Consider the following 24,403-nt stretch of genomic DNA (forward strand, 5'->3'; position numbering starts at 1 on the left):
AATTGCTTTTTTTGGAGGTGGGAGGGAAGGAATTGATTCAGAGTATCGCGCTCTGGAAAAAAAGAAGGGCCATCAATGCGACGAGCAAACAAATAAATAAATACATCTCGCACACACGGGAATTTTATTATTGGTAAGTAGGTAGCGCCGCGCATTTGATTAAATGTAATGGAAACTGTAATTTGTATTCCGTTATGACCGCTCGGCGCTAAACCTCTAGATCGGAAGGATCCAAATACCGTCGTCGGGGTCATGTAACATGCTACATACATGCAAATAAATCCTTTTTGGAGTTTTAACAGGATGGCCTGGTTTAAGCCATGTTCTCTCTTGGTATTTAGAAAAAGCCACTTCATATCACCGGGTTCTTATTGGTTAATGGATTGAAGCATTAATTTTATGCTTTTGAAAAAAAAAATTCTACTCTCTTTTACCATTTTACTTCTTGCTTTGAGTGTTTGTTGGATGAGAAAGAAAGAATAAAATAGCACCATATCTGGTCTTCGGTTCTATATTGAATTTTTCTTCTTTTCTTTTTTCCTCTTACTACTTTCAAGATGCTCTCAGGAAGTGGTTAGTCTTATATAGTTTGGGAATAGAAATACTGTTCCACCTTATGTTTTAGTCTGGTGCTAGTAAGCCGAGAGCCTCTTTCTGTTCCTATATATATCATTTTTCTGTAGCTGGTGGAGAGAAATACATTCCCCTTTGTGTGAATGTGCACTTAGCAACCTAATTTATTTATCTACGTGTGTTTAAAATGTCACATTATTGTCAGGGGTGAAATGCTCCCGGATTGGGTGATCTGGTAGCGATCGTGGCCAGTGGTTCGGCGATCCGGTAGCGATGGCGGATCAAAGCTCCGCCCACCCACCCGGGTGTCATTACTTCCTGGTTTTAACCAGGAAATAATGTGTTTTTTACTTTCTGCGCATCTTCAGAAGGATTTGTGCATGCGCAAAAGGTCTGCATGCGCATGTGACACACACACGCATGTGACTGGAGCGAGTGCGTGGGCGGGGTGTGTGCACTTCCTAACCGATAAGAAAGGTAAGTAGATTTCACCTCTGATTATTGTCCTGTTTCTGTTTTCCCCCAAAAAAGGGGCAATAGGTACACCCTTTATTTTTTGGAACCAAAAAATATCAAAAGCGTTTGGCTGCTTCCTTCTTCTGGGAAGTTTCCTTGACTCCCTGAATCCGCTTCATGTCATTGGGATCTCCTGGTGGTGTCCATTCCATATGAACTCCGCTCAGTTCAGTTCCTCTTCCTGAGACTCACCAACACTGGCTCGGTGCTGCCCCCTAGCCGTATTTCATCCTTCCTTGAATGCATTTTTTAATGACTGTGTCTTCTGACTGCTATGAGAAAGAAGGGGAAAGAAAGTTATTTTTAAAAAACCAGACAATTGATGCTCCCATTCATGGTGTTCCTTTTTCAATGACTTCAGCTGACAATACCTATGGAAATCGATTTTTTTTTAAAAAAAGAGAGCAAAGCCAGAGCAATTTGGCTTAAGGTAATATTTACTAGTGAAATATTGTATATATATAAAACAGTCTTTATCAGCCTCAGCAATTTTAAGATGTGTGGCCTACTCCTTAAGATGTGTCTTAAGTCTCAAGGCCTTCAATCATCTTATAAGCATTTTAAAGAAATTTGACTGGGGAATTCTGGGAGTTGAAGTCCCCAGAGCTTCAAGCAAGCAGGCTGGAGAATTCTGGGAGTTGAAGTCCAGACTTGTTAGAGCTGCTGAGGTTGAAAAACATGGTATATACCAGGGGTCTCCAACCTTGGTCCCTTTAAGACTTGTGGACTTTAACTCTCAGACTTTCTCAGCCAGCTTTGCTAAAGGGACCAAGGTTGGAGACCCCTGGTATATATCATGGATTTCTTTCCCCAATTTAAAAAAAATGGAAAAGTGTACCTCTCCGACTGTAACAGAGATAAGAGCCTTCAGATAAGGCCGAAATAAACATCCCAGAAACTGGCTACCTCTGTTTCAGAGGAGAAGAAGACAGAAGGGTTGAGTTTACACACCCTGGTGAAACACTACAACAGGTATGGTTCAAACTTGGTCCCTTGAAGAGTGGGGGACTTCAACTCCCAGAATTCCTCAGCCAGCAACTTGCTCATATTTATAGTTCATGCTGGCTGGGGGAATTCTGGGAGTTGAAGTCCACCACTCTTCAAAGGGCCAGCTTTGGATACCCCTGCACTACAAGATGCGGTTTCCTTGATTGTTGTTCATCACAGTGTGTGTTTTTCAAAGGCATTGGATTATATAACCCTCCAAATCAGGGGTCTCCAACCTTGGTCCCTTTAAGACTTGTGGACTTCAACTCCCAGAGTCCCTCAGCCAGCAAAGCTAGAAGTCCACAAGTCTTAAAGGGACCAAGGTTGGAGACCCCTGCTCCAATTCATACATGGTTGCCCCAAAGGTGCTTTTTCCAAGAGGCAACTGGACTTTCTGGTTTTTCTTTGAAGACGTTTCGCTTCTCATCCAAGGAAGCTTTGACTGGATGGTGGGGAATGAGTCAGAGCTGAAGAAGCTTCTTGGATGAGGAGCGAAACGTCTTCAAAGAAAAACCAGAAAGTCCAGTTGCCTCTTGGAAAAACAGCTTTGGATCTAGTAGGGAGGGTGCTGGGTTAGGAGCAGAGGGTGGGCAGGTTTTACTCTTCCCTTAGGTACAGAGATTCCCTGGGTGGCTTTGGGCCAGGTAGTATTCCTAGCCCAATTTATCTTGCAGGACTGTTGTGGGGGCAAATAAGGGGTGGGTGTGTGCAAGTCTTTCCTCTTTCAGCTCCTAAATAAAAGAGGAGGAAGGAAATCCAAGAAATAAATAAAAGGAGTTGACTCAGCATATCTGAGACGCACCAGGTGGGTGGATTGGCAGGTCTATTTGGGTTAGAGTCATGATTATCCTTCAGGTTTTTTTACCAGAAAAATGGTTGATCTGAATCAAAATTCTTTTCCTAATCAATTTCACTGGTGAACTGTTTTTTTTCCCTCCCTCTCTTTTCCTTCCTTTCTTTTCTTCCCACTTTCTTTCCTTTCCTTCTCTTTTCCTTCCTTCCTTCCTTTCCCTTTTCCTCCCTCCCTATTTTCCTCCCTTCCTTCATTCCTCCCTCCCTTTTTCCTCCCTTTCTTTACTTCCCTCCTTCCTTCCTTTCCTCTTTCTTTTCCTTCCTTCCTTTCCTCTTCCTCCCACCCTCCGTCTTTTCCTTCTTCCTTCTTCCCTTCCTTCTTCCCTTCCTTCCAACTTCCATTCTTTTTCTTCCTTCTTTCCTTCCTTCCTTTTGTCCAACTTCCATTCTTTTTCTTCCTTCCAACTTCCATTCTTTTCCTTCCTTCCTTCCTTCCTTCCTTCCTTCCTTCCTTCCTTCCTCCCTCCCTCCCTCCCTCCCTCCCTCCCTCCCTCCCTTCCCCTTTATCTTCTATTCTTTTCCTTCCTCCCTCCCTTTTCCTTATTCCCTCCCTCCCTCTTTCTCTCTCCCATTCCCTTCCATCCAGGTGTTTTGGTACCAAGTGTGCCGGTTGTGCGCAGGGCATCTCTCCGAGCGATTTGGTCCGGAGGGCCAGAAGCAAAGTCTTTCATTTGAACTGTTTCACTTGCATGATGTGCAACAAACAACTGTCTACCGGCGAAGAACTTTATATCATCGATGAGAACAAATTTGTCTGCAAAGAAGATTATCTGAGCAACAGCAACTCTGCCAAAGAGAACAGTTTGCACTCAGGTGAGGCATTTTCTTGGCTGGGAAGACCTTTATCCGAGCAGATTCCGCTTTGCTTGATTCAAGGTATCAAAGGCAGGAATTAGTTTTAAAAGGTGACAAAAAGGAACTCAGCTTGTGTGCCCTGGTGTGGGTGAAACCGAGCCCCAGTTTAGAAGAACTGATAAGATTAGTTCAATGGGGTGGGTGGGTGGGGAGTGTAGATTCCATTTTTTTGCACTGTACAGTAGTGGCCAAAATTGTGGAAACCTTTTGGGAAAAGTGTATTTTTGAGGTTTGATAGCTAATAACACCACTTTTTTTTTTTGGAGTTTCAAGATAATCCCATTCCACTGCTAGAATGGCCTGGGAATAGCCCAGACCTTCACCCAATTGAAAATCTATGGAGCCGACTAAAGAAACTTGTTAGTCAGAAACAACCCAGCAATAAAACCCAGTTAATAGAAGCCATCGTTCAATCTTGGTTTCACACTAGAACAGTTGCAGAACTAAAAGACTTGGTTCACTCCATGGGAAGACGTTGTAAGGCCGTAATTCATGCTAAAGGTTACCCAACTAAGTATTAACTGACATGGTGAACATTTTTTGTATATCTCATTTTTTCTAGGGTGATCATTTTTGTATATCTCATTTTTTTCTTCGTGTTTCACTTTTCTTCTTTAGACGGTAACTGCTATTCTAATAGCAAATCCTTCATAAAAGTTATTGCATTACATTCTTGATGAAATTATCTTTCCATTGATATATAATTTTATGGTACTACTCCAAAAAAAAAAAGTGGTGTTATTAGCTTGTTTTAGAAAATACACTTTTCCCAAAAAGGTTTCCACAATTTTGGCCACCACTGTAGAACTCCCGGAGTCAGAGGCAGTCTATCTGGGAATATGTTTGACAGTGGTGTGGACTTGCAGATGGTTGACCAATGCTAGCATGTCTTTGGGACTTTGATTTTTCTCCTCTGTCAGAGAAACGAGACTTTTTAATCTGTTAACACAAAGCATGGTCTTTTCCTGAACATAAACCAACCCCTGCCCTATTTATTTTGGTATCATTAATAGCAGTATTTCTCAACCTTGGCAACTTTAAGAAGTCTGGACTTCAACTCCCAGAATTCCCCAGCATCCCTTGAAGTTGGGAAAGGCAGATTTACGCTGCTTGCACTCTGTCTCTGCTTAAACAACAGCCTTTCCCTTCCTCAAATTAATGTACCGTCCAAATACCACCTCAAACAATGGAACAGCGTCGAGGCAGGATGGGGATGCCTTTGCAAAGGCAGGAAAGCCGAAATAATTAACAAAGTCACAAGAGAACGGAGGGAAAGTCAGTGAGAATCATTGAAATGAATAAGGTTCGTTTCAGCTGCTGAATCTAATTTCAGGCTTGGAGCGGGAATGCAAGAGAAGGAATTTTACATTCGACAGACTTAAAAGCTTGCATTGGATCGTATTTATTTATTTATTTTTATTTTATTATTTAAATTTGTATACCGCCCTTCTCCCGAAGGACTCAGGGCGGTTCACAGCCAAGTAAAATGCACAATACATACAATTAAAATACTAATAAGAAACTTATTTAAATTGGCCATAATTAAAATTTGGAAGTAAAACCCATTTAAAAACCCATAACTTAAAAAACTAACCCAGTCCAGCGCAGATAAATAAGTAAGTTTTGAGCTCGCGGCGAAAGGTTCGGAGGTCCGGAAGTTGACGAAGTCCTGGGGGGAGCTCGTTCCAGAGGGCGGGGGCCCCCACAGAGAAGGCCCGTCCCCTGGGTGTCGCCAGACGACATTGTCGCGCCGACGGCACCCTGAGGAGTCCCTCTCTGTGAGAGCGCACGGGTCGGTGAGAGGTATTTGGTAGCAGCAGGCGGTCCCGTAAGTAACCCGGCCCTGTGCCATGGAGCGCTTTAAAGACGTTCACCAACACCTTGAAGCGCACCCGGAAGGCCACAGGTAGCCAGTGCAGCCTGCGCAGGATAGGTGTCACTCGGGGGCCACGAGGGGCTCCCTCTATCACCCGCGCAGCTGCATTCTGGACCAACTGCAGCCCCCGGATGCCCTTCAGGGGGAGCCCCATGTAGAGAGCATTGCAGTAGTCCAGACGAGACGTCACAAGGGCGTGAGTGACTGTGCACAAGGCATCCCGGTCTAGAAAGGGGCGCAACTGGCGCACCAGGCGAACCTGGTGGAAAGCTCTCCTGGAGACGGCCGTCAAATGATCTTCAAAAGACAGCCGTGCATCCAGGAGAACGCCCAAATTACGCACCCTCTCCATCGGGGCCAATGACTCGCTCCCGACAGTCAGCCGCGGACTCAGCTGACTGTACCGGGATGCCGGCATCCACAGCCACTCCGTCTTGGAGGGATTGAGCTTGAGCCTGTTTCTCCCCATCCAGACCCGTACGGCTTCCAAACACCGGGACAGCACTTCGATAGCTTCATTGGGGTGGCCCGGTGTGGAAAAGTACAGCTGGGTGTCATCAGCGTACAGCTGGTACCTCACACCAAAGCCACTGATGATCTCACCCAGCGGCTTCATATAGATGTTGAACAGAAGGGGCGAGAGAATCGACCCCTGCGGCACCCCACAAGTGAAGACGCGAACTGGAGGTTGTCGGGTTGTTGTTGTTGTTTAAATATAGGAGATTATCGATATTTGTAGCTCAGGGCTTAAAATGAAGAGATCCTTGGTGGTCTCTGTTCTTGGTTGTTTTCTCGCAAACGTTTCGTTACCTAACTAGGTAACATCATCAGTGCTAGTAAGGAGGAAGGGTTTGCTCTCATTTTATATTTTGGTGGCTTGCCCTGTCAATGGGAGTGAAAATGGTTTTGGAGGTTCCTTGGTTGAACTGTTTACTGTTAGCTTGTTTGGGGTATTGTTTACTTCTTGAGCGTTGGTCAAATGTTAATCTTAGTATTATACCATTGTTAGGCCAACAATCAAGAAGCAAACAATATTCCGGACAAGCTTTCAGTAAACAGCCCAACCAAAGAACCTCCAAGAATACACCCACTCCTACTGACAGGGTAAGCCACCGAAATATAAAATGAGAGCAAACCCCACTCCCTACCAACCACTGATGAGATTACCTAGTTTGGTAATGAAACGTCTGCAAGAAAACAACCAAGCTCAGAGAGCACCAAGGACCCGCTATATCAGGGGTGTCAAACTCGATTTCATGGAGGGCCGCATCAGGGTTGTGGTTGATCTCGGCGGGGAGGGGGGCAGGGGGGACGTAGCAGCTCGACATCACTTGTGTCGGGAGCGCCTATGGTGGCCCGACAGCACTGCCAGTGAAAATGGGCTCCTGAGCTCCATTTTCGGCTGCGACGGCCTCCTACAACCCTCTGCCAGCAAAAACAAGAGCCCAGAAAGGCTGCACGCGGCCGTCCCGAGCTCCATTTTTGCTAGCAGAGGCACCGTAGGTCAGTCCTTCGTTGTTTCCAGGGCGGATCCGCAGGCCAAATCTAAGCACCCTGCAGGCTGGATCTTGAGTTTGACGCCCCCTGGTTCAGGGGTGGTATTCATTTACCTTTGCTACCAGTTCACAAATGTGAGCGTGCGCGCAGGGCCTTCCGCGCATGCACAGAGCGTGTTCTGTCTCCTTCCCCACTTCAGAGCAACGAGCTGGCCTTCAGCCAGTGGATTCACGGCTCTTATCAGTCCTGGCAGAGAAATCGCAACTGCCTGCCAAAGTTCAAACAAATGATTCATCTAGCAAGACTTTCAGCTCTTTTTGAAACGGTTCAGCTAAACTTTTGCTTCCCGTGGAGTGAGAGCAGTCCCAAAGCTCCTTATATATCCTGTGGAGCCCCACCCTTCCTTTTGATGACGCTGCCTCTCTAATCTTCTGAAGCGCGGGTCAAGCCAAACTTGATTATTATCAGCTGGGTCTGAAGGCGTAGCCTTGGGAAGGGAGGAATCAGGGGATGACGGCCTCATTACGTCCTCCGACTGGTCTGGTTCTGGCTCCTGGAGCCGAGCCAAAGGAATCGGTGCTCCTGAGGTAAGCCTTACCGGCCCTTCCCCCTCACTCTCGGAGTCACTTTCAAGCATGGGGCCAGATTCGGGGGCTGGAGTCACAACAGAGCGTCAAAAACAGGATGTGATGATGTTCGGGCAGGTGGGCGGTGCCTCCTGCAGCCGCTGCTACCGGTTCACACGATCTGGATAGAACCGGTTCACACAAACAGGATAGAACCGGCTGAATACCACCACTGACCTGGTCTATATAGAAGATTATTTTACGATAGCAAAAAAAAGCAGAGGTTTTCCAAAAGGGACAGAGAACATATCGGCATTATATTATAACAAAATAGAACACAGAGCCCACCCCACCCCACCCCACCCGCGGCAAGTTGTCCGACTAACAAACTTTATGAAAAGGCAGCGGCTTTTGTGAGCTGCAGCTGGCTTCATCTGAGGCATTCACCCATCGAGCCAATCTGTGCATTGGGTTAAATGAAATGCAGCTCACCGAAGCTGTTAATAAAAGTTGCCATTCAGAAAAGGTGCTGGGGATTCTGTTTTGTCCAGTGTTGAGGCAGAGATGACATTCCCAGGCGATCAACAGCCATCATGCCAGAAAATAAGGGATTTTTAAGCTTTATTATTAGTTAAATAATAATAAATAAATGGCCCAGTGGCTAAGATGCTGAGCCTTGTCGATTGAAAGGCCAGCAGTTCAGCGGTTCGAATCCCTAGTGCTGCGTAACGGGGGTGAGCTCCCGTTCCTCATCCCAGCTTCTTCTAACCTAGCAGTTCGAAAGCACGTAGAAAAAATGCAAGTAGAAAAATAGGGACCACCTTTGGTGGGAAGGTAACAGCGTTCCGTGTGCCTTTGGCGTTCAGTCATGCCAGCCACATGACCACAGAGACGTCTTCAGACAGCGCTGGCTCTTCGGCTTTGAAACGGAGATAAGCACCACCCCCTAGAGTCAGGAACGACTAGCACATAAGTGCGAGGGGAATCTTTACCTTTACCTATTAGTTAAAAGTATAGCATAAAAAGCATCCACTCCAACCAAGGTGATCCCCAAATCTCTCAACAAGCTGTCAGGAGCTCCTTCATACAGGTAGTCCTCGACTTACAATCACAATTGAGCCCAACATTTCTGTTATTAAGTGAGACATTAGTTAAGTGATATTTGCCCCATTTTACGACCTTTCTTTCCAGAGTTGTTAAGCAAACCCCTGCAGTCGTTACATTAGTAACACGGTTGTTAAGCGAACCCGGCTTTCCCCTTGGCTTTGCTTGTTAGAGGATTGCAAAAGGTGATATTAATTCTTTCTAACCATACGAGTCGAATTAGATCCTCCCTTGAAATGCAGGTAGTTCTTGACTTATGACCACAACTGAGCCAGAGATGATATTCAGACGGTTCAGACCGGTTCAGACGAACCGGTAGTGGAAATTTTGAGTAGTTTGGACAACCAGCAAATCACACCACCATCTGGCTCCGCCCCACCCCCCCGCCCCACCCCACCCTATATATCTTGCCTTTGCCACGCTGAGCCCCAAATTTCTGTTGCTAAGTGAGACTGTGGTTAAGGGAGTTTTGCCCCGTTTTATGACCTTTCTGACCACCGCTGCTAAGTGAATCACTGCAATAGTTAAATTAGTAAGCCGGTTGTTAAGTGAATCTAGCTTGCTCGTTGACTTTGCTTGTCAGAAGGTGACAAAAGAGGATCACATGACTCTGGGACACTGCAACCGTCTTAAATATGAGTCAGATGCCGAGCATCTGAATTCGGATCACGCAACCATGGGGATGCCGCAATGGTCGGGTGAAAAACTGTCATGAGTCACATTTTTCAGTACCGTTGTAAGTTTGAGCGGTCACTAAATGAACTGTTGTAAGTCGAGGACTGCCTGTATTTATTTATTTTAATCCCATTTTCATTACTTTTTAAGTCAGGGGTCTCCAACCCTGGGAACTTTAAGACTTGTGGACTTCAACTCTCAGAGTTCCTCAGCCAGCTTTGCTGGCTGAGGAACTCTGGGAGTTGAAGTCCACAAGTCTTAAAGTTTCCAAGGTTGGAGACCCCTGTTTTAAGTAACTCAAGGCAGCAAACACACCTAATTTCCCTCCTCCTATTTTCCCTACAACAACAATCCTATGAGGTGGATTGGGCTGAGATAAAGTGATTGGTTCAAAGTCACCCAGCCGACATTCATGGACTAGAATTTACAATCTCCTGATGATTGATCAACACTCATCCATGTGGATTTCCTGCAGAAGGCAGGTCTAGAATTCACCATTACCTCTGGTGATTGGCCCAAAGTTACCCAGCCACTTTTCATGCCTAAGGCAGGACTTGAACTCACTGTCTCCTAGTGACTGGCCCAAAGTCATCTATCCGGGTTTCAGGGAGAAGGCGGGACTAGAACTTCCTGTCTCCTGGTTTCTATATGGTGCCTTCACCACTAGACCAAACCGGCTCACCAAATAATTATCTTCCATATCATCTTTGAAAGTTATCTTTCCAATAACATAGATAAATACAAAGAGCATTATCTGAATAGAAGACTCCCAAATCAGGATTTTGCTAATCCATCAACAAGATCAGGAGACAGTTAATAAATCTGCAAGCTTGATAGAGCAGTAAAATTATATTTTATAAGTATATAAATATTTATATAATATATATTATATATTATATAATATATAAAGTAAATTTATATTTCATTATATCCGATTAATATAGTTATTACATACTTATATATATGCTTATATATTATATAATTACTTTCATGCTTATGCTTATATATACTGTTGTGACTAAATAAATAAATAAATAAAAATTGGGTAGTGCATTTGACAGAGCTTGAAAACAGTGGCAATTTTACTTTGAATGGACTTCAACTCCCAGAATTCCCCAGCCAGCATTTGGATAGGGGAATTCTGGGAGTTGAAGTCCGCACATCATGAAATTGCCAAGGTTGGAAATTACTGCTTTAGATAATCAAAGGCCTTAAGTTTTAAGAGTCTACGTTTATTCTCTGTTTGGGGCACAAGAGGTGAATATCTAGAATTGACTCCTCCTTCCTGCTTAATCCCTCCTGATTTCTGGAAAACCTCCCTAATAAAACACACCTAATTCTACCCACCATTTCTTTACGTTATCTGCAAGTGCATTTCGGGGTGTTTTTTTTGCCAGGCATTTGAATTTCTTTGATATCTAATTTTTTTTAAGCAAGGACTTCATTTTCAGTTCTTTTACATATCTCATATTATTTCTGCTCTCTTTGACATGCTGTGTGTTTTTCACCAACAACGGGGATATTTTTTAAATTCTATTTTTATTGTTTTTTTTAATGCAAAGAGCAGATTTTAAAATATTCCATGCTGCCCTGAGGGGGGCAAAAAATTTTTTGAAGGTGGGGGGGACAGCAATATGAAATATTGGAATAAATAAATAACTGGGAGGTATCACACTTGCAACTCCTATTTATTTCAATCAAGAGAAGACACATGAAATTATGTTTAATTATTATAGATAATAGAGTCGGTCAAAACTGGACAGGGGAAACCTTTACCTTGTATATATTATGTTAAATTACTATGTATTTTTTTTTATCAAGAAAGGACGCTTTACATGATATATTTTTTTTATTTGCATTTATATCCCGCCCTTCTCCGAAGACTCAGGGCGGCTTACACTATGTCAAGCAATAGTCTTCATCCTATTTGTATATTTATATACAAAGTCAACTTATTGCCCCCAACAATCTGGGTCCTCATTTTACCTACCTTATAAAGGATGTAAGGCTGAGTCAACCTTGGGCCTGGTGGGACTTGAACCTGCAATAATTGCAAGCAGCTGTGTTAATAACAGACTGTTTTAGCAGTCTGAGCCACCAGAGGCCCTTTGGGAATATTAAATCCCAAATCTAGAATTTCCCAAGCACACAATAGCTACAATTGCTGTTGTGGTGCATTTATACTTCACACTTATAACCTCTTTCTTTCTTTCTTTCTTCCCCCCACCCCCACACACCTTAAGAGCTCAGGGTGGCTTATCTGGGATATTCCATTTTATTCTGACAGTGAACCTATAACATAGATCAAGCAGTGATTTTAAAGCTCAGAAAGTGATTTGAACCCTTCTCTCTTTAATCCAGTAGCAGATGATTTAGACTTTCGGGAGCTTCCTTTTTTCTTATCCTAGAATCTCCAGAGCAAAGCCGTACCAAAAAACAGAAAGCTTTAAGATGTGATATTTTCATAGCAGAGATTTATTTTAGGGGACTGGAAGAGTTTAAATACCTTCCACCCCAAATTCCTTTCCTGGTTTCTGGAAAGCTTTCTCCATTTCTTTTGTATAATTTAAGGATAAATTTAAGGCTGCTTTCATACGTTAAGGATAAAGTGAGGATAAATTTAAGGATACGTAGAGACGTTAAGGATGAACGAAGGATGAATCGTGAGTGTGATTTTGTGACTATCGCACCCCCAAATTGGGAACCCCTGTCAAACTATCACACATTCCTGATGAGCTGATCAGTAAATCCACATGGCCTCCCTAAATTTATCACCCGTATCACTTATCACCCTTCACACTTAAACCATTTGAAGGGATACCAGCAGTAATAGTAACAATATTATCATAATAACAACAGCACCAATATTAACAATTCTCTCTGGTATAGGGATCAGGAACTTGAGAGACATGATTAATTATTGTCGATAAAACTGCCTTTTCCCCCCTTTTCTTCTTGTGGGTGTGCATTTTTTTTTCATGTTAATTTTGTATGAATTTAGGGAATGTTTTGAACTGGGATCCTTCACCTAGAGTTCTGTAAATTGGATAACATAAACAAACAATATTATTATATCATTATAATAGTCCATTCTGCACTGTAGTCCATTCTGCACTATTATGGTTGTTTATTGATCTATTTTACTTATTAATTACATTTATATGCCGCCTATCTCACTGTCTTTTTGTTGTTGTTAGTTGTGAAGTCGTGTCCGACCCATCGCGACCCCATGGACAATATGTCCATCTTACAATATGTCAATCTTACAATATGAAAACAACAACAACAATATTATTTTTTATTTATTTATTTACATTTATATCCCGCCCTTCTCCGAAGACTCAGGGCGGCTTACATTGTGTAAGGCAATAGTCTCATTCTATTTGTATATTTATATACAAAGTCAACTTATTTCCCCCCCAACAATCTGGGTCCTCATTTTACCTACCTTATAAAGGATGGAAGGCTGAGCCAACCTTGGGCCTGGTGGGACTCGAGCCTGCAGTAATTGCAGGCAGCTGTGTTTAGTAACAGGCTTCTTACAGCCTGAGCCACACCGCGGCCCTATTATTATACCGTTGTTTCTTTCATCTTGTAAGATTGATGGTGAGGTGCGGTGGTATATAAATGTAATTAATAAGTAAAATAGATCAATAAACAATCACATTAGTGCGGGATATAATTAATAAATAAAGTAAACCAATAATAATAATGCGGAATTTAGAAATGGGCCGTGCTTAGAAGAGAGCTCAATCCTTAGCAGACTTTAGAAGCTTTTCCATGCTTAATTCTATAGGCATTAATTTGGAATAAAATGTATCTGAATTGTAGACACACATATACATATATATTTCATTTTGTCTTCTAGGCTGGGCTTTTGTTCATTCCCTTCTTCATCTAAATCATTTCTCAGTCTTCTGCAAAGCTGCACCCTTTCCTATTTGTCGTTCATGGGTGTTTGTTTGTTTTCCCCCCATCTCTCCTTTCTCTACTTTTCTCTTCGTGGTTGCCCCTTTCTTTGGCTTCCTTCTATGCATCACAGTTAGGAAAGAAAACTATTTTGTTATTTAGGAATGGAGAGGGGGTGGTGGATGGGGTGGGGGGGGTGTCTGGATTGGAGAAAAGGCTGTAAGCTTTCTTGCGGATGAGAATCAATTCAGTGGGCCGGAAAGATTGACTGAATGTCAGACAAATATTTGAAGTGATAGGGTGGTGTTGCTTGCCGAGTCTGATTTTCAGCCGGCTTGTTTGTTTCTTTTGGTGGGATGTGTGTGTGTTAATAAAGTCACACCAGACAAAGCAGATCACGGGTCGGGGATGTGTATAACTTGCTATCCACACTTGGTTGTAAACTTACGGGGCGGAGCAAGCCATGAGGTGTCTATGGGTCCCTTCCTTTTGGAAAAACAGCACTGGGGGGAGGACCGAAAGACGGGCCATGTGGATTTTGCTGGAAAGCTGTTTGGGGAGGGGAGGAGAGAAAGCCAGGCGTTGGGTGAAGGGCAGTGAAGAAATTCACAGGCCAGGCCAATGTTTGGCCAGGCAGACTTAACACGGAGGTGCCCGGGTCAGTTTTCACACCCACGTGTCAGTGTGTACACGTGTAAAAGTGTGAAGGCTTGTAGGGAGGGAGAGGAAGAAGAAGATGGGCAACTTGGGAACAATTTTCACTCCCGTGTGAGAAATTGTTAACACAGCCTTTCTTCTCTTAAGTTTAAAAAGCAAAAAAAATAAAATAAAATGGAGCGAGTTTAAGAATTTAAGTTTAATTTAATTTTTTATTTATTTAATTTATTATTTAATTTTAAGTTTAGGAAAGGAGGGGTTTCTTCATGTGACATCTAAGACACGGTCCGGCAGAGATGGCATTTTATTTATTTATTTTAATTACGTTTATTATTTATTTTTCCCACCTTTATGATTTTATAAATAACTCAAGCGGGCGAACGTGACTGCTGTTTCTTCCTTCTCCTAGTTTCCTTACAACAACCCTTTGAATTGGGTTGGATTGAAAAAGAGGGACTGGTCCAAAGTCACCCAGTCAGTTTTCATGCCTAAGGCAGGACTAGAACTCATAGTCTCCCGGTTTCTAGCCTGGTGCTTTAGATCAGGGGTCTCCAACCTTGTCAACTTTAAGACTTGTGGACTTCAACTCCCAGAGTACCTCAGCCAGCTTTGCTGGGAGTTGAAGTCCACAAGTCTTAAAGCTGACAGGGTTGGAGACCCTTGCTTTAGATCACTAGATCAGACTGATTCTCTAAATAATCATGTGCTATCGAATACCATTGGCCTCCAGGAAAAATGCTTAAAATACATATTTAAGGCAGAAATTCTTCTTACATTTACCTGAGGGAAAATCTCATGGGAATATTTGATGGGATGTTTATTGAGTCTCTCATCTGCACCTCTATAACCGTCTGGTTTGGTTACGCAACCCAACAAGACAGACACAGACTTCAGAGGATAATTAGAACTTCGGAAAAAACAATGGCTACCAACCTGCCTTCCATTGAGGACCTGTATACTGCAGGAGTCAAAAAGAGGGCTGTGGAAATATTTCCAGATCCCTCATATCCTGGACATAAATTGTTTCAACTCCTACCCTCAAAACGACGCTATAGAGCACTGCACACTAGAACAACTAGACACAAGGACAATTTTTTCCCAAACGCCATCACTCTGCTAAACAAATAATTCCCTCAACACTGTCAAACTATTCACTAAGTCTGCACTACTATTAATCTCCTCATCGTTCCCATCACCCTCCACTTATGACTGTATGACTATGATCTTGTTGCTGGTATCCTTACGATTTATATTGATTGTTTCCTAATATGATTTGATTGCATATTTGTTCCCTATGACTATCATTAAGTGTTGTACCTTATGATTCTTGACGAACGTATCTTTTCTTTTATGTCCTCCGAGAGCATATGCACCAAAGACAAATTCCTTGTGTGTCCAATCACATTTGGTCACTAAAGAATTCTATGCTATGCTATGCTATGCTATGCTATGCTATGCTATGCTATGCTATGCTATGCTATGCTATGCTATGCTATTCTGTATAGAAATCTATAGGATCTTCCCATATAGCATCTTGCGTGGCTAGCTTGAAAAAAAAATGTGGTATTGCCATTCTCAAAGGCTGCTTATCAGAATCGTCTCCAGAATTCAGTGGAGTTGGGTGGCCCATAGATTTAAGTAAAATCAAACATTTAAATAATAAAATAATAATGAAACCTTGGTGCTCTTTGAGCTTGGTTGTTTTCCTGCAGACGTTTCATTACCAGTCTAGGTAATGCCATCAGTGCTGATGACCACAGAGTTTCTGTCGCTAAGCAAGGCGGTTGTTAAGTAAGTTGCTCCACTGCTTTTAGCCAGCGGAGATCAGAGAGAGGCAGAATATTAGTTTTTCCACGATCTACCAAGTTTAATGTTATTAGAGATCCACCAACCACTGTGAAATACAGCTGTGAGGATTTCAGAGTGAAGATGGATGGTTCTTCTCAATAGTTTAGCTCAGCTGTTTATTAAGGTGGAGCCTCAAGTCCAATGTACTGACCACACAACGCTGTTTTGATTCCCTTGTTCACAAACCTTGTTCAGTTTTGGTCGCCGCGATGTAAAAAAGATGCTGAGGCTCTAGAAAGAGTGCAGAGAAGAGTAACAAAGATGATGAGGGGACTGGAGGCTAAAATATATGAAGAACAGTTGCAGGAACTGGGTATGTCTAGTTTAATAAAAAGAAGGACTAGGGGAGACATGATAGCAGTGTTCCGATATCTCAGGGGTTGCCACAAAGAAGAGGGAGTCAAGCTATTCTCCAAAGCACCTGAAGACAGGACAAGAAGCAATGGGTGGAAAATAATCAAGGAGAGAAGCAACTTAGAACTAAGGAGAAATTTCCTGACAGTTAGAACAATTAATAAGTGGAACAACTTGCCTGCAGAAGTTGTGAATTCTCCAACACTGGAAATTTTTAAGAAAATGTTAGATAACCATCTGTCTGAGATGGTGTAGGGTTTCCTGCCTGGGCAGGGGGTTGGACTAGAAGGCCTCCAAGGTCCCTTCCAACTCTGTTATTGTTATTGTTGTTGTTGTTGTTATTGTTGTTATTATTATTACTTTATTTACACAAAATGACAGTATACACAGCAAACAAGATAATTATGCTGGATTTTGTATCACAGATCACTAGTCGAGCACTTCCCAAGCGTTTAGGACTGCGTGATGTATTGGTGAATTATACGAGCAGATCCCAGTAAGGTGGCCTTCTGCAGTACTGGGATCTGCTTATAATAATTTTATTATTATAATAATTTTATAATAATAATAATTATTATTATTATTATTTACACAAAATGACAGTATACACATTATTATTATTATTATTATTATTATTATTATTATTATTATTATTATTATTATTATTATTATTATTATTATTATTATTATTATTATTATCCCTGTCCTCCTTCAAGCTGTCTTCCGCTTATTTTAAGATGGGGGCATCTCTCTGAGCGCATTGCTCTATTAGGGATCAGAAAGTCTTGGTGAATGATTTGCAAATTTCTAATTGCTGCCTCTGTAGTTTTCGATTGTGAGAGTTGCAATATCCGGGTTGGTCATTGTGTGTAGACTTTTAGCCGTTCTGTTAGGACAGAACGTTGCTTGGGAGTATGGCGGGGTGAAATCCAGCAGGTTCTGACAGGCTCTGGAGAACCAGTAGCGGAAATTTTGAGTAGTTCGGGGAACCGGCAAATACCCACCTCTGACTGGCCCCAGAGTGGGTTGGGAATGGGGATTTTGCAATATCCTTCCCCCAGGAGTGGGGAGGGAATGGGGATTTTGCAGTATCCTTTCCCTGGAGAGGGGTGGAAATGGAGATTTTGTAGTGTCCTTCCCTCGCCACGCCCACCAAGCCACACCACGCCCACCAAGCCACGCCCACAGAACCGGTAGTAAAAAAAAATTAGATTTCACTACTGGGATATGGTTATACCATAGATCAGGGATGTCACTTGACCTCATTGAGGGCCACATCAGGGTTGTGTTTGACCTCTGGGGGGACGACCAGGGTGTGTGTGGCCAGTTCGACATCCCTTGTGTTGGGAGCGCCTGTGGTGGCTCTGCCAGCAAAAATGGAGCTCGGGAGGGCCATGCGCGGCCCTCCCAAGCTCCATTTTTGCTGGCAGAGGCACCGCAGGCCGATCCTTCACTATTCCCGGGCAGCCCCGCAAGCTAGATCTAAGCACCCCACAGGGTGGATCTGGCCCGCAGGCCTTGAGTTTGACACCCCTGCGATAGATTGTTAGCTTCCTTAGATTTATAACATCTATCCTATTGAATTATAACATCTATCCTATTGCGACTTTCTGGTGCCATATTATGGTGATTTTTATCATGGGTTTACCTTACTTTAAGGTAAATATATTGTACTATCTACATATTACACAGGCACACGCACATACTGTGTGTGTGTGCGTTTGTATATATGCTGATGCCAGTGGTGAAATGCTCCAAAGTCTGCTACCGATTCCCTGCGTGCACCAGCGCACTGTAGACGCTACTGTGCAGCGCTGAAAAAGGAGGCTTAAGAAGCCTTTTCCAAGGTAAGTAGAACAGTGGTGGTGAGGGGGACAGCTGTGCTGCGCGATTTAGATTTCCTGCTTTCTAGCAAATATAAATTATGCGGCACAGCTGATCATCAGGAATACCAGTTGTTCCGAACCGGTAGCATTTTTTTTACTACTGGTTCGCCCAAACCAGTAGCTTTTATTATTACCGGTTCGGGCGAATCGATCCGAACCGGTAGCATTTCACCCAGGCTACATAAATTTATATTTGTGTTTGATTAGTGTTATATATCAATGATTGCACAATCCCTGTAACACAATCTCTATCCCCTTTTTTATGTATACCTCTGCTTCTTCCTCTTGCAGCTACAACTGGTAGCGACCCCAGCCTGTCCCCGGATTCGCAGGACCCCAGTCAGGATGACGCCAAGGACTTGGAAAGCGCCAATATATCCGACAAGGAGGTGGGCAGTAATGAGAACGACGACCAAAACCTGGGGGCCAAACGGAGAGGGCCCCGCACCACCATCAAAGCCAAACAACTGGAAACCCTCAAAGCAGCCTTTGCCGCCACTCCCAAACCCACCAGGCACATCCGTGAGCAGCTGGCACAGGAGACTGGCCTTAACATGCGCGTCATCCAGGTATGAATGTTTGAAGAGTAGGGGGGCGGAAATGGCGGGACGGCGGGACGGCGGGACTTCCATGGGGAAGCCACAATCGCGGTCCAGATCTTTTGAAGTTTGCTCAAGACTAGACTGCCTGGATTCAGATTTTGGGACTTCGGCTTGCATGGAACACATTCAGATCTTCATCCATTGGCTGAACTGATTGTTTGGGAATCTACTTTGAGAGTGGATGTGTTTCAAGTGGCGCAGTGGTTAGAGTGCAGTACTGCAGGCAGGATAAAGAATGAATTATCAGAAAAGTTGAAAGAGGATATATATCAGTGGTTCTCAACCTTTATAGTGCTGCAACCCCTTTAATACAATTCCCCATGATGTGGCAACCCCTTTAATACAATTCCCCACGATGTGGCAACCCCAACCATAAAATTATTTTTGTTTTGAATTTATCGCGCCTGAAGCCGTATTGGCTAGCGATCTGAACTGCTTGCAATTGCCTTGAGAACGGAGGCATTAAAGTGGAGACTCCTCCCCTATTAAGTTTATCGCGCCTGAAGCCAGATTAGGCTAGCGATTGGGAGTGATTTGCAGCTGGCTTGAGAGGGAGACATCAGAGCAAAGATTTCTCTCTTTTTTAATTCATTGCGCCTGAAGCCGAATTCGGCTAGCAATTTGAAGAGCCTGCAGCTAGCTTGTGGAGTCAACCATTAGAGCGCGATTCTTCGACTCGCAAGTATACATCCCATATTTCCGATGGTCTTAGGCGACCCCTGGCAAATCGTCATTCGACCCCCAACGGGGTCCCGACCCACAGGTTGAGAACCGCTGATATATATGATGAAAAATTGTGAAATTAGAATTTGAGGGTGAAAGAAGATGTTGTTTATATAAATAAGCACAGAAATATTACGATACGATGAAAAAATATGGAAAAAGAATATTTTGGCAGAAATTGTAACTAAGTAAAATGTATTTGGATAAGACAAATGGCAGAAAATATGATATGGCCAATACTCTGTTCTAATACTCTATGTGGGTGCGGGGTGTATGTGTGTGTGTGAAGAAAAAATAAAAAATAAAACTTGATTAAAAAAAAAAAAAGAATGCAGTACTGCAGGTTACTTCTGCTGCCTGCCAGCTGACTGCAATTTGGCAGTTTGAATCCCACCAGGCTCAAGGTTGACTCAGCCTTCCATCCTTCCAAGGTGGGTAAAATGAGGACCCAGACTACTGGGGGGCAAGAGGCTGACTCTGTAAACCGCTTAGCAAGAGCTGTAAAGTATATGCACCAGGATATAAGTCTAAGTGCTGTTGTTATTGCAGTCTAACTCTGTCCACTGTCAGGAGTTCGATCCTGACTGGCTCAAGGTTGACTCAGCCTTCCATCATTCCAAGATCAGTAAAATGAGGACCCAGATTGTCGGGGGACGGTGGGCAAGAGGCTGTAAACCGCTTAGAGAGGGCTGTAAAGCTCTGTAAAGCGGTATATAAATCTAAGTGCTATTGCTATTGCTACTTTTTGTGTTGCTTTTTAAAATTCCTCAGGCCGTCTTCTGAGGCTCAAACCAGAATGAACGTTTTTTAAAAAACCATTACTACTGTCTTTAGAAAAAAGAGCTTGGTAGCAGCATCAACGCACTTAGAATTGTATCTGGTTCTATTAATTCCTTTGCAAAAGATTCTCAGACTTTAAGGTTTTTTTCCAGCAAGAAGATACTGGACTAAGTCTAAGGGAGATCTAGATTCAGTCCATTTCCTGCAGTGATTTATTTGATTGTGATCACCAGAGGGCATGGATTTATTGGGCTTTATTTGGGGATTTTATTTTTGCAAGATGCTCCAAGGAACTGTGAGTGAGTTGAGAATGATTACAATTTGTAAGGATATAACATAACATAATAATAGAGTTGGAAGAGACTTTGGAGGTCTTCTAGTCCAACCCCCTGCCCAGGCAGGAAACCTTACACCATTTCAGACAAATGGCTATCTAACATTTTCTTAAAAATTTCCAGTGTTGGAGCATTCACAACTTCTGCAGGCAAGTTGTTCCAGTTATTGATTGTTCTAACTGTCAGGAAATTTCTCCTTAGTTCTAAGTTGCTTCTTTCTGTGATGAGTTTCCACCCATTGGTTCTTGTTCTACCCTCAGGTGCTTTGGAAAATAGTTTGACTCCCTCTTCTTTGTGGCAACCCCTGAGATATTGGAACACTGCTATCATGTCTCCCCTAGTCCTTCTTTTCATTAAACTAGACATACTGAGTTCCTGCAATCGTTCTTCATATGTTTTCGTCTCCAGTCCCCTAATCCTCTTTCTTGTTCTTTTCTGCACTCTTTCTAGTCTCAACATCTTTTATATATATATGTAGCAGAGGTGGGTTTCAGCAGGTTCCGACCAGTTCTGGAGAACCACTAGCGGAAATTTTGAGTAGTTCGGAGAACCAATATACCACCTCTGTCTGACTGGCCCGATCCCCATCTATTCTCTGTCTCCTGAGTCCCAGCTGATTGGGAGGAAATGGGAATTTTGCAGTAACCGTCCCCTGGAGTGGGGAGGGAATGTAGATTTTACATTATCCTTCCCCTGGAGTGAGGAGAGAATGGAGATTTTACAGTATCCTTCCCTCGCCATGCCCATCAAGCCACGCCCACAGAACCGTTAGTAAAAAAAATTTGAAACCCACCACTGATATGTAGGTGGAGGGCACCTGGTTGAAAAAGCTTCCTTCATGAGGTTTAGATCAGTTGGACGAACGAATTAGCCTATTTAAGTTTTAAACTATGTGCATAGTTCTTACAACCAGAATAACAGAGATGGAAGGGACCTTGGAGGTCTTCTAGTCCAGCTCCTTGCTCAACCCATTCTGGGCAAATGGTTTTTTTTTTTTTTTTTGTTTACATTTATACCCCGCCCTTCTCCGAAGACTCAGGGCGGCTTACAGTGTGTAAGGCAATAGTCTCATTCTATTTGTATATTTACAAAGTCAACTTATTGCCCCCCCAACAATCTGGGTCCTCATTTTACCTACCTTATAAAGGATGGAAGGCTGAGTCAACCTTGGACCTGGTGGGGCTTGAACCTGCAGTAATTACAGGCAGCTGGTTTTAATAACAGGCTTCTTATAGCCTTGAGCCACCACGGCCCATTGGTTGTCCAATCTCTTCTTAAAAACTTCCAGCGTCGGAGCATCCACAACTTCTGAAGGCAAATTGTTCCACTGATTAATTGTTTCACTGAGATAATAAGGTATTTTGTAATATATAATTATATTATAAAACAGAGGTCTCCAACCTTGGCAACTTTAAGCCTAGCAGACTTCAACTCCCAGAATTCTGGGAGTTGAAGTCCGCCAGGCTTTAAAGTTGCCAAGGTTGGAGACCTCTGTTGTAAAAGAAAAGATAATAAGAATTTTTTAAAAAATAAGAAATTTCTCCTTAGTTGTATTCGGAAGAAGTCTTCAACTTAGAAAATGGCTGATTTGCCATTTCATAGTCACAAAAAGGTCTGGAGATATTAAGAAACTATAGCCCCATCCCATAATAATTTATAGACCTAAGTCATTTTGTTCATTAATTCTAATTTTGTTCTATTTTCCCTTATCTCACACAACCAATTTATTTGGCATATAATTTCTTCGATAGTAAATTGCACGTTCTAAATACGAACAGCATGAGGGATATATTCATACGCAGGACGATGTGGCATATTTTCCAGTCATTTCTATATTTGAATATTCCTTCCAACATTTTAAGGAAACAAATTGATTTGATTTAATGCTAGGTGAATTTTGTGTAAATTACTGTCTCTCCACTCAAACCATCTCCCAATGTTGTCTTTGTAGGGGGAAATAGTAGCATCAGGTATGTACGCTGTCTTGAGCTTACTTACCCAAAATAAAGGCTAGAAATTTTTTAAAAATCAAATAAATAATTTAAGGCAGATAGAGATTTGTTCAATTTTTCATTCTGGTAAGACAATGGGATTTCTTTTAAAAACGCTCTTAGCAAACCACAAGCCAAGACTACCTCACAACTTAAGTTAGTTCCTAACCAAAGGAATTATTAAGTTGGACACAGGCAATAATGTGTGCCTTATTCATTTATTCAATTTATATGTTGCTCATTTGGCCACTGAGTAACTGGTTTAAAACCAACAGATTTAAACTTAATGTTAACCGCTTTAATCTAGATTGCAGAAAATATGACTTCTGTAACAGAATCATCAGTGCTTGGAATACTTTACCTGACTCTGTGGTCTCTTCACATAATCATAAAAGCTTTAACCAAAAACTTTCTACTATTGACCTCACCCCATTCCTAAGAGGACCATAAGGGGCGTGCATAAGCGCACAAACGTGCCTACCGTTCCTGTCCTATTGTTTTTCTTTTCTTCTTCCTATATATATATAGATGCTTATACCTCCCAATATTTACTCATATATATGTTTATATACTATAAAATCTTTTTATATGATATTGTGACAAAATAAATAAATAAATAAATAAATAAAATAAAACAAAATAAAAATGACAATGCAAAGCATTAAAAGAATAACTATTAACATTAAAATTAACGAAGATAGCTAGCAAATATACAAGGAACAAATATACAATGGGGTGGAGGAATAATGCTTGCCTAGCTACCAGTACTTACTTACCGTACTTACTTACCATACTTACTTACCGTACTTACTTACTTAAATGCTCCTACAGTAATTATTACAAGTTTTAATTTGAGCTTGCATATTCAAAATGAAAACAAAAGTATCTGTGCTAAGGGAATATGAATGAAAAGTTTAATGAAAAAAAAGACTAGGGGTGACATGATAGCAGCCTTCCAATATTTGAGGGTCTGCCACAAAGAAGAGGGACTCAAGCTATTCTCCAAAGCCCCTGAAGCAGGAGTGAAATCTACTTACCTTCTTTACTGGTTTGGAAGTGCACACGCCCCACGCGCTCGTATCGCTCGCCCACTCGCGTGTCACATGCATGGTAAAAAAGACATTACTTCCTGGTTAAAACCAGGAAGTAATGACGCCCCGGGTGGGTGGGCCGCCATCACTATCAGATCACTGAACTACCGGCCATGATCGCTACCGGATCACGCAATCCGGTCCGATCGGGGAGCATTTCACCCCTGCTCTTGAAGGCAGGACAAGAAGCAATGGGTGGAAACTAATCAAGGGGAGAAGCAACTTAGAACTAAGGAGGAATTTCCTGACAGAACAATTAATCAGTGGAACGACTTGCCACCAGAAGTTGTGAATGCTCCAACACTGGAAGTTTTTAAGAAGATGTTAGATAACCATTGTCTGAAGTGGTGTAGGGTTTCCTGCCTAAGCAGGGGGTTGGACTACAAGAACTCCAAGGTCCCTTCCAACTCTGTTATTCTATTCTATTCTATTCTATTCTATTCTATTCTATTCTATTCTATTCTATTCTATTCTATTCTATTTGATTTTAGTCGAGGGGGTATTTATGGATAGACTCTGATCTTTATGATAGTGCAGATGGCTTTAGTTAGAGAAATTGCCTTGTTTATATATAATTTTAATTAAAAGTTTTGAACAAGAAGGTAATAAACATTTGTAATAAAAATATAAAGGAAGGAAGAAAAAAGAAATTAAAAAGCTGAAAAGTGCAAGAAAATGAAAGCTGAAGAAAAATAGGGGGAAAAAAGAAGATACACAATAGATTCT

General features: G+C 42.3%; 1 protein-coding gene across 1 annotated transcript in view; it reads left to right on the plus strand.

The window, feature by feature from the left end:
* The window catches only part of LHX1 (LIM homeobox 1), a 90,323-nt gene that overhangs the window by 15,963 nt on the left and 49,957 nt on the right, over positions 1-24,403 (plus strand). The window contains exons 2-3 of the mRNA XM_058164165.1: positions 3,515-3,741; positions 18,447-18,724. Of these exons, the coding sequence (XP_058020148.1) occupies positions 3,515-3,741; positions 18,447-18,724 (505 nt within the window). The remainder of the gene's footprint in view (positions 1-3,514; positions 3,742-18,446; positions 18,725-24,403) is intronic.

Source organism: Ahaetulla prasina, chromosome 1, assembly GCF_028640845.1.
Source record: "Ahaetulla prasina isolate Xishuangbanna chromosome 1, ASM2864084v1, whole genome shotgun sequence".
Classification (NCBI taxonomy): Eukaryota; Metazoa; Chordata; class Lepidosauria; order Squamata; family Colubridae; genus Ahaetulla; species Ahaetulla prasina.